This window comes from Phallusia mammillata, chromosome 2 (genome assembly GCF_965637545.1).
Source record: "Phallusia mammillata chromosome 2, kaPhaMamm4.hap1.1, whole genome shotgun sequence".
In the NCBI taxonomy this organism is placed as follows: Eukaryota; Metazoa; Chordata; class Ascidiacea; order Phlebobranchia; family Ascidiidae; genus Phallusia; species Phallusia mammillata.
Genome location: NC_137253.1, coordinates 25,300,884 through 25,315,192, shown reverse-complemented (window position 1 = coordinate 25,315,192; position 14,309 = coordinate 25,300,884). Strand labels below are relative to the sequence as shown.

At 36.7% G+C, this 14,309-nt stretch overlaps 1 protein-coding gene and 1 non-coding gene across 2 annotated transcripts; both read right to left on the bottom strand.

Moving 5' to 3' along the window:
- Positions 1-34: 34 nt before the first annotated feature.
- LOC145215350 (protein YIPF4-like) lies at positions 35-3,100 on the bottom strand. Its single transcript, XM_080084036.1, has 6 exons — positions 2,882-3,100; positions 2,359-2,520; positions 1,190-1,301; positions 624-750; positions 354-545; positions 35-284 (listed from the first exon to the last, which is right to left on the bottom strand). The coding sequence occupies exons 1-6, from the start codon at positions 2,964-2,966 to the stop codon at positions 147-149; spliced, it is 816 nt and encodes a 271-aa protein (XP_079940162.1). The 5' UTR covers positions 2,967-3,100; the 3' UTR covers positions 35-146.
- A 747-nt stretch (positions 3,101-3,847) lies between these two features.
- On the bottom strand, positions 3,848-3,938 carry Trnay-gua (transfer RNA tyrosine (anticodon GUA)). The gene is given in 2 exon segments: positions 3,848-3,883; positions 3,902-3,938. It is a non-coding gene; the product is annotated as a tRNA-Tyr (tRNA).
- Between the last annotated feature and the right edge of the window lie 10,371 nt (positions 3,939-14,309).

Genomic DNA, 14,309 nt, shown 5'->3' with positions numbered 1-14,309 from the left:
GTTTTGTATTTTTAAGCTGACTTGACCAGATAGGCAATATGCGCAATTCTGTATTTTGTGCTGTTATAACAAACAAATACATCTATAAAAGTAAGCACAGATACAAATAAAATCAGTGGAGAGATATGGTTGAAAGGTAATTATTCTTACACTCCAGAATATAAGGAAAAGAAATAGACATACAATAAAAATATTGGATAAATTAAAAGTGGCTTCTTTTCCTTGTATGAGTCATTGACAAGTAATGAAGCAGCGCTAAATGATGCCCAAAAGATACCAAATGTCTGAAATAAACAATAAAGACAATGTTTTTTTTTATTTTTCTGGCCCACAATAAATTTCACTGTACTCACCCTGACAAAAAATGCCAAGACCTCAATGTTTTTCACAAGTACAAGTAATCCTCCAGTTACAATCAGAGGAAGAAGTGAATAACCGATAACTCCTAAACACTGTGAATACCCTACTTCACCACCAAGTACTCGAGCTAGCAGAAAAATGAGCAACGATCCAAACACCCACATTGTCAAAATCCAGGAAACAACCTAAACACAGAAAGTGTGACTATGCAACAATAATGTTGGTAGTTATTATGCTAGCATTGTACATCATTAACACTTTACCTGAAATTGTCCATACAAGGAAACCATGGAAAAAAGTATGACTACAGCAAGGGGTCCCCAAAAGTCAGGATTTTCACGAAGCACTTGACGATTGTATCCAAGGGATGGCAAAGGAAGCAAAACACACCTAGTATATTTTTATGTAACAGCAAAGGCATTAGTGGTTGGCCAAGAGTACATTGAAACATTTTAACCAAGTTATGTTTATAACATGTGACCAATGAAATACACACTGATTTGGTTCATTGCAAATACTGTTAATTGGCATGGGCATTGTGATGTACAACATGTAAAAGCTTGGACCTGCAGACTATATCTAAAGCAGTGGTCTTCAACCTTTTTTAAAGCGGCCCCAAGTTAAAATAAAATCAGCATTTACATGCAACCCCATTTTTTTCCGACACGTTTTCTGCCTAAATTGCAAAAAATGAAACTATTTTCATGTACATTCATAGCGACCCCAGAAAAAGTTTATGCGACCCCAATTGGTTGAAGACCACTGATCTTAAGTACTAAATGAATTGCAATGAATATACAATACAAGTTAATGCAAATATTCAGAATACCTTAGCTTGTAGTATATGTCTGTTAAGTCAATGTCAAGCTCCTCAAGCAAGGGTTTTTCATTGTCAATATCATCTTCTTCATTGTCGTCTGTCTCCAAAATCCAACCATACCCTGAAATAACATAGTTTCTTATTTGTGCTAACAAACCAGCACTTAACCAAACATACTTTTATTTTGGTTCTAAATATGCAAACACCACAAAAAAGAAATTTACTTCCTCTTGCCTACCACAGTGTTTTTTATTGCCATTGAATGTTTGAATCAAAGTTGATAAGTGGTAAAGATAAAATACACAGAGCCAAATTAATATAGACCTTTGTGTTTTCATTTTCCATTGGAAAATCACATTCTACTCTGCAAGATACCAACAATTAAGACTAGTGATGGGACGATACCAGGTTTTGAAGCGAGTACCGATACCGAGTACGAGTACCACATGTATATACCTTCGATACTGAGTACTTAAGTGCAGTGTTGTATATCACCTGCTAATTTATCTGCCATGGTCGGCGTACAGGCGTGCACACACACATGCCGAAAAAAGTAATCTCCATACGATAGCGAAAAAAAAATAAGTAACCTGGCGGAACTTTTTCCCAAATTTGTACTGTCCGAAGCATATATTGGCACAAAGTTTTCAGTGTTCTTATAGTGTAAATCGGCCTTCGGTACTCGCACGTTGGTATCGAAAACTGAGACAAAATATTTCGATACCGAGTACGAGTATCGATACCACTAAAATCGTTCGATACCGAGTACCGGGTACCCGTCCCATCACTAATTAAGACATTAAACATGTTACATTTTACTTATTCAAGTTATATAATTGTGTTTCAAGTTGCAATGTTGAATTGAACTGTGCTAAAACTGGTAATTTTTTATGTAACAGCAAAGGCCCATTTGCTTGCCGAAAACAATTTGCTGTAAAACACAGGAGCCAAAATAATGTGTTGCTGCAACAAACAAATTGCAAAAACAGAAACCCTTATACACCAGCACGTTATTGCCCACACAACCACCAATAAAGCTATCTTATTTTGATCTTTGTTACTCCCAAAAAGTTTTTTTTTTTAAATGGTGTACTGATGTTAAAAAACTGTCATTCCTTGTTTCATACTGTTTACTCCTTACCCCAGTAACAAGCATTGACATGATGAATATAGTATACCTCGTTTTCGCAAAGCAGAACCAAATGCTCCATCAGATTGTTGTGTTGTATTTAAGTCTGATGGTGTTGCAATATTGCCAGAGAATGACTGATCCATAAGGTTCAATGCAACTTCACCAGTTGACATGGACATTTGTGTGTAGGCAACATCCTGTGATGTAGCTAAAACATTTTTTTTTTATTAAAGTGACATTTCTAAGGATTTCGGTGCATAAACTAAAATTGTTAGGAAATCAATTTCTTGGCCTACTAATAAAATTGGTAGAATTGCTATTGTTCAATAACGCAGTTAATCGTATTTACCCACAGGTACAGCTTGTGACAATGAATTTATTGATTTAACATGGGGCATGATAACTTCTTGGAATAAGCAACATACCTTAAATACAAATGATTTAACAAATGTCTATTTTTCCAAATACCCTATGTTCAAACGACTTGGGGTTAAAGTTGTTATTCTCCTCAAAATAGTATTACCACAATATCCCTATATGATATGTTTCTCATCACAAACAATACATACAAGATGGGGACTGAGAAGGTACAAAGGTGAATTCAGAAGCTGAAGAGGCCGGACTCGACAAGTATGGTTCTTCAGGGTGAGACATATTGCCTATTGGCAACTAAAATATGCCAACTGCCAAGCAAGTTAAAAAAAAGGTTTATTTCCTACACCAATCAATTTAGCTTGTATACATTACTCCATGGATGCAACAACCTGAAAACGTAAACAACATGAACTTTGCATTCTGTTTTAAAGGGGTAACACTAGTTTGTGTAATGATGAATGGTCGGAATTCTATTCTCACAGTTTATTCTGTTCCGACCATTCATTACATTAGTTTTGGCCCTATTCATTCCCATCATTCTGTAAATTAATGAGCATTCCGAACATTCATTATTCCGTAAATTAGTGTTACCTGTTTTAAACCTCAAACTAACAAGTTGAGCAAACAATCATAACAGAATGCATGAAGTAAATTTCAAAAAACGTCAACAGAAATTACAAACTTTGCCTTTAAAAAGCAAAACAGACACTGTAAATTTATTTTGTGTGGGTAAGAAACAGGATAGACTATGCTACGTGTTATCATGGATATAATCATACAACAGTCAACACAATGAACAACAATTTTAGTATAAAACTAAACAACAAAACAACAACATTACTAGAGTTCCTTCTCGAGAAATTCTCGAGAAATCTCGAAAAAATCGAGTCTCGATTCTCGAGAAATAAATAAAAATTTCATTACAAATACAACAGGATTTTTGCAAACACGTCGCGTGTGACGTATTTTTGTTACATGACGCGTGTCGCGTGCGTTTCATTTTTAACTTGATTATTGGATGATTTTTAAAATATTGCCAAAATTTGTTTAAATGTTTACTTGATAAAAGATAAAACTCAGAAATTTGGTGTAATTAAGAATGTAAATAGAACGTCACGTTGCAGCTTCAAATCTAGTTGGTGGTAAACAATAAAAAACAATCCTTCGAACCGGAGTCGAACCAGTGACCTATGGATTTCTGAGGCTTAACACCACTACAGTCCACCGCTCTACCAACTGAGCTATCGAAGGAGCTATGGATGGTGATCTAAAACAATATTGTAATGCCAGAATCTTTTGTCGACCGCTTCACCATCCTGAACAATTCCATTAATTTTGAGTCGATTTCCTGCAAAACGTAAGGTTGAATGCGAATATCCTTTCCATCCACTACTAGACCCAAGACTAGGGATAGTCAACTGTTTGAATAAGTTATCGACCGAATAACTGATGTTTTTGCCTGTAGTATTACCCCAACCATTTATCAAAAATAAACACACCTCCCAACCACACAGGTAACTTTGAAATATAGGCTAATATTTATTTCGGATCAGATCGAGTGGTGCATATTAGAATTGCATCTGTTGTGTTAGTAGCTTGTTTTTTGTTTTAAAATAGGCTATATACAACAGCACTCTATACATTCATTCAGACACATTTCCGAATTTGTCAACATTCTGCGTGAGACTGTGCAAGATCACATGGTTCTTCGTAAAAACCAGTAGAAACATAATAACGCAACAAAATGGACACTGCATGGCGACAGGCATCTCTACGATTCAAATAATTGTTGCAAGTTCCGTCCCAGAGGCTGGTTGAGTCCCGGCAAGTACAATCGTAGTTGATAAACCAAACATCAACGTCACTTTCACACGTGATTGATCGTTCTCCATATGCAAGCTGCCGCAAAAACAAGTGTATGATACACATTATAAAACAGTAAAAAACACATAGGAGGAGCAAAAAATGATAGGATCGACAACAATTCATGATGATTCAATAAAGAACGATTACAGATGCTAATTATATTTGATTGTTTTTTTTACAATCGTCAGTTAAAAGTCTTACTCTGTGCAAAGCTGGTTTTCGTATTGGGCTTTTTAACAGTTACGGAACATAACCCTTTTAATTAGACAAATCAAAGGTTTTATAAATTTAAACTCAAATTTTGACATGATGAAATGACCACAAAAATCAAAACTAAACATATTGTGTATTTTCTATCCACTTAATGATAGTTTTGCACCAAAAAATGGCAAAGTAAGCTATTTTCTGTATCATTGGCTACAGTAGCATGCCTTACGTGAATAGGTTCTTTATCGCCAGTTAGGGACTCAAGCCGGTCAGCAAGGCTGCTGTATAACAACTGCTGATCACATTGCAAGCCGTAGTAGCAATTGTAACTTAAGTTTGACAGCTGCATGTTGGATAAGGGTTGTTCCATTGGCCATTGGATTGACATATGCGCACCGTTGGCCCCTTCAAACCGTAATTTGTAGATTAAGCATTATGTTGGTTATATCGTTTAATATATTTAAATGTATTTATCACTTTTGAATTACATTATTTACATCAAATGCTTTTGAAAAAAGCAGAAGTAATAGATTACTCAATACAAAATTTCTCGCGTCTTTTCTTTTTCAGGAATACTGAACAGGTGTTTCGTCCACCAGGTTGCATATTCAACATCGTACAGGAGTTGTTTATCAGGTCCCTTGTCGTGATTGTGATATGGTATACATTGGCCAAACTAAGCGAAATCTAAATTCGCGCCTCAAGGAACACAAAGTGGCAGTCAAAAACATGGACGTCAACAAGTCCGCCTTATGCGAACACGTCTTGGAATGTGACCACCGCATTAATTGGAACGATGCCCAAATTTTGAAACAAGAACCGAATTGGTCGAAAAGATTGGTCTTCGAAAGTTGCCTCATAAATTCTAATTCAAATGTTTTAAATCGTAACGATGGCAAAAACCTCAGCGCAGTTTTCCGCGACATTTTGCGTCCGACTTCCCCATCAAATATCGTGCATTAGTTACGCTCTGTCATTTTGTAGCACACGCAACTCTTCACGGAAAGCCTTTGTCCTAATGTAATTATTGTGCATCGTATCCCGCTGTTTCCATACATTTTCGTCTCTGTGCCCGCTGTATTATTCGCTCATTGCTCTGAAGAAGTCCTACCGTTCTGGTGGACGAAACGTCAGCAAATACAAGTTCTTGAAACAACAACTAGTATTTTGTTTAACATAACACCAGTTGAACGACACATTTGTTGAAGGTTCAGGAATGTGCGTGTTTGCAGTATGGCCTAATATTTTAGTTGCAAAGCGAAATATTACCTGTGGATCTCTTCGTCCAGCGCATCGTACACTACACACTGAGTCCTCCAAGTTTCTTGTACAGCTGACCAGTTCCACTTCTGATGGAGGATTGTTTTCCGGACAAACTAAGAACGCACAATTAGCATCCGTGTAATGTATCTAATTGTGATTAAAAAATGGATATTTCTTGGTTAACTTTGGCGGGAATCTTTTTTATGGCGTATCGAGTTGACCAACTTCGGCTTGACTTTAACAAACAAAACAAAATATAATAAAAGCATCGAGCCACTGTCTACAAAACAAGAATTATTGTTCAATATTTTGTTTTCAGGGCCAAACACCTAATTCAAAGATACATATTTGTTTTTTAATGAACTGGAACATGTTGCATGCAGTATACGACCTATCGTTACCAACTGCATTGACACCTGATAAACCATTTGTAAGACCAACGAAAACGAATGACAGTAAACAATTTAGGGATCAATCGTAGGATACCATTAATATCAACACCAGTGTTTTTTAAGGTGTTTTGGGGGACCGAAACGGACACTTGCGGTCTCTTAAAACTACTTAGCGGTCACCCAAACCAAACCTTAAAAAAAACCCTGATCAACACTATCACAAATTTCTACAAAAAGCTTAGAGTTTCGGTCGTGTACGAATAATGCTTCATAATATTATAACAACCAACCACGCAAACATCTTGCATCGGATTGCGACCAGCTTCCATTATCTAAACACTTGCGTTGCGATGGACCAACCAGCTGGTAATTTGGATCACACGTGATGTGACACGTGACCCCAATGTCGACTTCACTTGCTAAGAACCCTTCGCAAATTAAGATGCCGCCCACCACCGGGTCGACCTGGCACGTCGACAACTCTATGACAAAAATATAACAAATCAAAATCGCTTCGTGCTAGCAGTTGTTACCAAACTTTATCGGTTTTAACCAATTGGTGGCATTTTCTCGTCTGACACCAGTCCTTTACTACCGGTGTATTGAATTTTTGTGAGATTTACGTACCAGTTGTTAATAAAATGGATTTATTGGTTTTGTGAGTGTTATGCATATGAAGGCCATCACCAATTTCCAATGTTGTTCAATTTAGATATAGTATAGCATCTTGGTAAAAACATACCGATGGTGCAATTTCTGGAAGAGAAATTTTCAGCCGAAGAACAATCTACTTCACCGTCTGCTTCACCGTTTGTCTTGCCAAAAAACACTGCTAAAAAGATGACCGCCCCCAGCAGCAACATCACAACAATCACAATTGAGACACATTTCCATGGGATACGACACGACATCTTCCTTGCTTTGGTGCGCGTGGATTTTTGAGGTGTTTTGACTGATCAGTAAGAATGAACTGGAAACGACTCTGAAAATAGTGCAACTTGATTGAAGCAATTCCCAAGTTTCAGTACACAGTCTCGTTGTCCAAAGGAAAGCAAGAATTTTTATTATCTTATGTTAAAATAACCAGTTACGAAATTACCAAGTCAAATAGATACTCGGACAAATACAAAATTTTACAACAACTTTTTTGTTTCACTGCATAGGTTGTCTCAAATGACCAACCTGTATCAAAGCTCGTATTTGTTCCAAGTTCTGTAGCTGAAAATGTTCTTGGTATTCTTGCTGGGGGTACAGGAGGTGGCGTCAGGGTCAAATGAGATACTACTTGCTTTGGTTTGGTCTGGGCTAGACTTGCGTGACCCCATGAACTTTCGGTGTTGAAGTGATTTTGAGACATATTTTGCATTGCTTGCTGCAAAAAGAAAGTACGTGTAACAAAACAACAACTCTATATACACTGTTTGTTACCATGCATGGAGCCGACGAGAAATTTGGCAAGGGAGGGCAATTTTTTGCAAATACTTTCTTACATGCATGGATTATTATGTAAAGTAGTGATTTATACGAGTGCCCTTCTCTTGTCCCTTTGTGCCAGTGGCCATGTTTGCCATTGAATAAATCTTTCAATGAAATATCGTCGGAACGAAATTTCACCATCAAGAACTTGATATTTGTTTAGTAGTGTAGTAAACATTTGTTACCCTTTGTCCGGGCAAAATTTTTACAAAATTTGCTTGCAGGACTCGGAATTGCTTTTATGGCTTATTTGACATTTAAAGTCCCAGCGGTATGTTGAGAAAGTATTGTTAAGAGGAATAAGTCCTTCAAACCAAACGTATAAAATTTGTGGTTTGTATGTCAAACAACCTCCGGGAAGCGTTGCGTCTGTTGGTTATTTCAAGTAAAAGTTTAAAATTTTATGAAGGCCGTAAATAGCAATCACCCCGTGGAGATTTGACTATAAGACTTCCATTCCTCTGTTCTTAGGTGCAGCGCCAATCGCAGAACGATAACCACTGTCTGTGTTATGTCGGTTAGGAGAAGGTGCTTGCCAGCGAACTTGCGACCGACTAAGCGAGAGACTGGAGTTTTCAAAGTCGTTTGCATTGTTTCTTCCACGAATTGCCCTGTCAGCGCCTAAAATACAGGGATTTTGCAATACACAAGGTGAAAAAGTTAGGAGAAAACATCAGAAAATTGAAAAAACTGCAAAACAGTTAGGGGCAACTTACTGAGAGAAATACTGGAAATTTCCAAATTGCTTGTGTTGGGAGTTGATCCATTACAGACCGATGGATGCTACATAAGACACAAACTTTATGAATAGATTTTTACTGGAGATTTTATGTTATGGTAAGTTACCATTGGTAACAAACCTTTCTGATTTTAACGGTCTGAGTCGACTCTTCTACCAGTGGGGCAATGGAATCGAAATGTGGTTTTAGGTTTCTGTCAAGTTCTAAAATACATGCCATTATTGATACATACAGGAAAAACATGCCTATTGGAAAAACAAAAATGTAGATATTCCCACAAAATGAAAATAAAAAAAGAAAATTGGTACAGTTGAATGGGATAGAATTACCAACAAACGATGGACGATCTTCGGGATTGTGAGCCCAACTTTGCGCCATCATTTCCTTTAGGAAATTGGGAGCATCTTCAGGAATTTGATTTGTATCAGGGCGATTTTTTTGCTTTACCATTTCAGGAATCAACTTGTTGTTTAAAGTATCTACAAACAAGAAGGTGTTGCAAGGTGATAGGGATTGAAAAAAAAATGACAGGCAAGTTTTCTTACTTTGGTACGGGACACCGTTAGTAAGCAACTCCCAAATAAAGATGCCAAAGCTGAAGCATAAAAGGAAATGAAAAGTGCTGCACAAAAGTTTGCGACGCACATTAATTGTTAAAGCTAAATATATAAATTATATTGTTCTTATTCTCCGTTACTAGATCATTTCGTCAATTTTTTCGACTGGACTCCATTTTGTATTAGCACAACAAAACAGAAGTATTTTTTTATGGTATGCTTTTATAGCTTGTGTGTGTTTTCGGCATGGACTTGTGTTTTCGCATTGGTGACATGATTTTAAAACAAACGATTTGGCGTACCGTATTAATTAAGTTAGGATTTAGATAAACCTTTGACTCATGTAATATGTTCAAAAGAACAGTTTCAGATCATTCAACTTTAGAGTATAGTAAACAACCTGTATGTATCAGACTTTTCTGTAGGTTTTCGGTTTGGGTCAATCAAATGTTCTGGAGCAATGTGACTAAATGTTCCGCCAACTTTGCCTTTCTGCTGTTTTACCTCCTCTCCTGGAGTGCAAAACAGTTATATTGCAAAGTTTTAGAATTGGTTGAATCGGTTTACACAATCGGTTTAGATTTGCCACTTTTCTGGCGACAATTAGGACTTACTATAGATTTAATGTGATAACAAGGTCTTACCAGGTAAGTGGTAAACACACACAGATCCTGATAGAGCTGATAGAGTGTGCATTTGTGAAAGACCAAAGTCGCAAATCTAAAAACAAATATAGTTTAATGTGGTTTTTACCCTGGCTGGCCTATAATAAAAACGTCAATCAGGTTTCAAACCGTCTACTCTAAACTAAACTTCGAAAAACTCCTTACCCAGCTGGTTAATATATTACGCAATTGTTTTTTTATTATTTCCGTTGCCCCACACGATGACAATTGGTTGCCTGGAAGACTTAATGTTGTTTAGACATGTATGTCGAGCAACCTACTATAGTGATTGTACAAGTGTTTGTTGCCGTAATAAAATTTAAATGGATTTTTTTAAAGCTTGAATAAAGCGATCTGTTTAAGTTAATGTATTGTTAACAACTAAGAGCACATTTACCTTTACATGAAGGTTTTCATCGAGTAAAACATTTGCAGCTTTCAAATCAAGGTGCAAAATTTTCTTTGATCTTTGCCCGTGAAGAAACATCATACCTTCGATCAACTAAAACTCCAAAACAGTCATAACACTAGTTATTCAGTTATGTTTCCTTTGATTTTGTTACCTCTTTGGCGACTCGACATTTCCAAGGCCAAACGTTCCGTCTCTTTGCAGCGGTGTTTGTAAAAGATCGAAGGTGCCGGAAAAAATCAAAGCAAGATCCATTGCTGGCATATTCCATCAAAATACAAAACCCATCATCGTTACATTGTATTCCCACCATGTTTACTATTCGATCGTGCTTGAGTCGCCAAAGAAGCTCTGATTCGTGTTTAATAAGCTCCCGGTCCCTGTTGTAATTATAATACGTGATGGTAATAAGTAGAATACATTCTTTGATTCATTTCCAGATACAGTATTAGATTACATTTGTCAACAAATTTGTTCCTATTAAACTGTGGCAAACAGTTTTCGAAACAATTAACACAAGTAAAAACATATTTAAAAGAAAAAGCTGCTTACTTTTTATTAATGAAACCATTCAACAGCGTTTTGACTGCAACCCGCTTTACATCAGGAACTCCATCTTTCGTTGTTGTATATTCACACAAAGTCACTTTTCCAAATCCTCCCTGCCCAATCGTTTCAAGATATTTCAAATGATCTTCATGAACTTCTGGTATGAAAGCAGGCTCCATGATTACAGCATCCAAACTGAAGCTCACCAAATCAATTAACGCCAAAAACTGGCCTCAGCACTACCCGAACGTGGGTGTTTATTCAATCTCCCATAAAAAGTTTTTCACCATCTTGCGGTTTCTCGTTTTAAAATAAAAAATCGCCAGGGTCACTGAGGTGAAACGTCAATAAATCTTAGTGGGTAACAAAGCGGAACATTTTATTTTACAAATTGAAGCCTCAAAATCATTTAGTAATAAGAAATTTTCCTGGCTCGACATGGACTTCCGTTAAGTACAAAAAAAACATTACACACATTCTTCACGCTTAAAAGAATATACATTTTTTTTTTTTTTTTTTTTTTTTTTTTTTTTTCACGGGGTTCGAACCCAGGACTCTCCCGGAGCCGAATCCCGATCAGGTTTTTTTTTTATGTCTGTATGTGGGTCAGGCGCGCCGGACCATTCGGCCAAGTTCCTGCCCATTTTTTTTTTTTTTTTTTTTTGCAGTTTGAATGACAATACGTAAATATGCGTTGCACCGCCGTTAGCGGTTGTGACATTATTTAGTCATTCCAGATATAGACTGTTGACAACATACCACCAGTAAAATGTTTTCACTGTTTTCCTTTTTTAGAAGATAAAAAAACACTGTAAACTTACATCAGGTTTCTTTATGGTTACATGTTCGATCGTGAGTCAATAGTATGGAATATGTGTACGCTAATAAAATAGTCGTTACCCTGGGTGCCACAAGTTTCTTAAAGGGTCATCAGAGGTGCCCAACGATCATATTTCATTTAATATTTAGCCTGTCGACTAACGAGACAATTTTCTGAATTCTTTACCCTTCATGTCGGTGACTGCATGTTTTTAATATCTGCATGTTCTGCCAACAATATACACATCATTTACCGTATCTTTTTACAGCAATGTAAAATCGACAGGGGGGTGTCTAAATTTGTAAAAAAGTTGGGGTCCGATTCTGGAAGGATCCCAAGACGTGCAAAAACTTTAATTAACGGAAAAGATATATATATTACGGGCCATATTAAGAGTAAGCTATATATTTGTTTTTGTATGGTTTCGGCAAGACCCGGTTCCGATATTTGTTTCGTAATTTTAAAGCAAAACTAGGCACTGACCGATTGTTTGTATTTGAGTTTATTTGTACTTCAGGGTTCGGGACGAGTCGGGACGAGTTGTGCGTAAACTGTAATTTGTATACATTCATGTTTAACCAGGAAAAATGTTTTGTGCAACATTTTAAAACTTCAAATTTGGAAACAAAATGTTCCGCCATGCTATCGATTTTATTGACTATGGCTTCTAATTTAACGACTTTCGCTTCAAGTCAGTTCTTTTTGCGATTTTTGAATGAGCAAGTGCGAGATAAAGAAAAATCTTTTTCACGAGAGATCGAATAAACATTTACTTTCAGGGACTGTCGCCAGTTTTTGACATTGATCGTTTTAGTAAGCCTCAGTTTGGTTGCTGTAATCATGGAGCCTGTTTCAATACCAGAAATTCATAAAGACCATTTGAAATACATTAAAACGATTGGGCAAGGTGGATTTGGAAAAGTAACCTTGTGTGAATATACAACAACGAAAGATGAAGCTCGTGCTGTAAAACAAGTTGCAGTCAAAACGCTGTTGAATGGTTGCATTGATGAAAAGTAAGCAGCGTTTTCTTTTAATAATATTTGCGTAAATCTCTTTATTAATAATTTGCGTAAATCTCTTTGGAAACTGTTTGCCACAGTTTTATAGGCAACATATTCAAGAACTTATCGATAAATGAAATCTGCAAGTTTTTGTTGAAAAGAGTCAAAGAATTTTTCTACATTTTCTCGTCGCGTATTTTAATTACAACAGGGACCGGGAGCTTATTAAACACGAAGCGATGTTCCTTTGGCGACTCAAGCATGATCGAATAATAAAAGTGGTTGGAATGCAATGTAACGACAAAGGGTTTTGCGTTGTGATGGAATATGCCAGCAATGGATCTTGCTTTGATTTTTTCCGTCACCTTAAGCCTCTTACAAATACCGCTGCATCGAGACGGAAAGTTTGGCCTTGGAAATGTCAAGTCGCAAAGGAGGTAACAAGATCAGGATCGTAACTGAATAGGCTAGCTAATTTTATAACTGTTTTGGTGTTTTAGTTAATCGAAGGTATGATGTTTCTTCACGGGCAAAGACCGTAAATTTTGCACCTTAATTTGAAAACTGCAAATGTTTTACTAGATGAAAACCTTCATGTAAAGGTAAATGTGCTAAGTTGTCAACAAATACAAAACAAATGACGAAATTTATTAATAAAAAAAAGTACAATAACATGAACAAATTGCTTTACCTAAAATGATCTGAGTCGACCCATAAACGGAAAAAAAAACCTAATCGATGTTCGTACTCGGTACAGGGCAGGATGAAACCCATATATAAAACAGTTGTGCTGTTACAGCGAGAATTAATTGTTCCGCTTGGCTGATTTAAGTTCTCCTTTATTCGTGACGTATTGAAATATTCATCCGCGACAGAGCATGTGCTTTGAACGCCACGTTTTTGTGAGCTGCGTTAGTTGCTAGGTTTGCATTCAATTTAAGTGAATTTATCCTAATTTCTTGTGACTATTTTGTTTATAGTGAAACTGTAAATGTTAAGAGCAATAGCTAAAATGCTGAATTGTCAGTTGTGGAACCTCTAGCCGCGTGCTAGTAAATCCGTGGTTACCCAACAGTTGGTATGTTTTATGTTCTTACTTGATTTGTGTTTAACTTGTGTTAATGTGTATTTTAACAGTAACTTGACTTGTTATGAGTAATTGTAAGTAATTTTAATGTAAAATGTGACTGATTAACGTGGATTTAAGTAAGACCTGTGTGTACTGTTAAAACTGCTTATTGTGTGATTGTCGCTATGACGTCATAATGTGTACGTCTGGCTTATGTATGTTATTTGTGGTTACAGAAAAACCGTTGCCGTTGCTACTGACGTTGTCGTCTTGGTTTATTCGTCAGCGTTGCCTTTTATCGCCAAAAAAGAACATTCGTTGCAAATGCAAGAGTGGGTCGTCTTGGAGGACAGGCTGTAGGACGGGCGCGTTTTACAAAAAGGGTTATCTAGTGTGACGAACGGCGCAGGGCCAGGCTGCGCACCTAGCGGTCGTTACATTAAAGTTTTTCAACTTACGGAAAAACTGTTGAAAAATAAAGTTTTTCAACTCGTTGAAAATAAAGGTTTTCAACTTCGAACTTTCTAACATCGTTGGTAGAGCTATCAAGATGGTTGAATCTCAACACACTCTTGACAATTTAGTTAAACGACTGAACTTGGCAT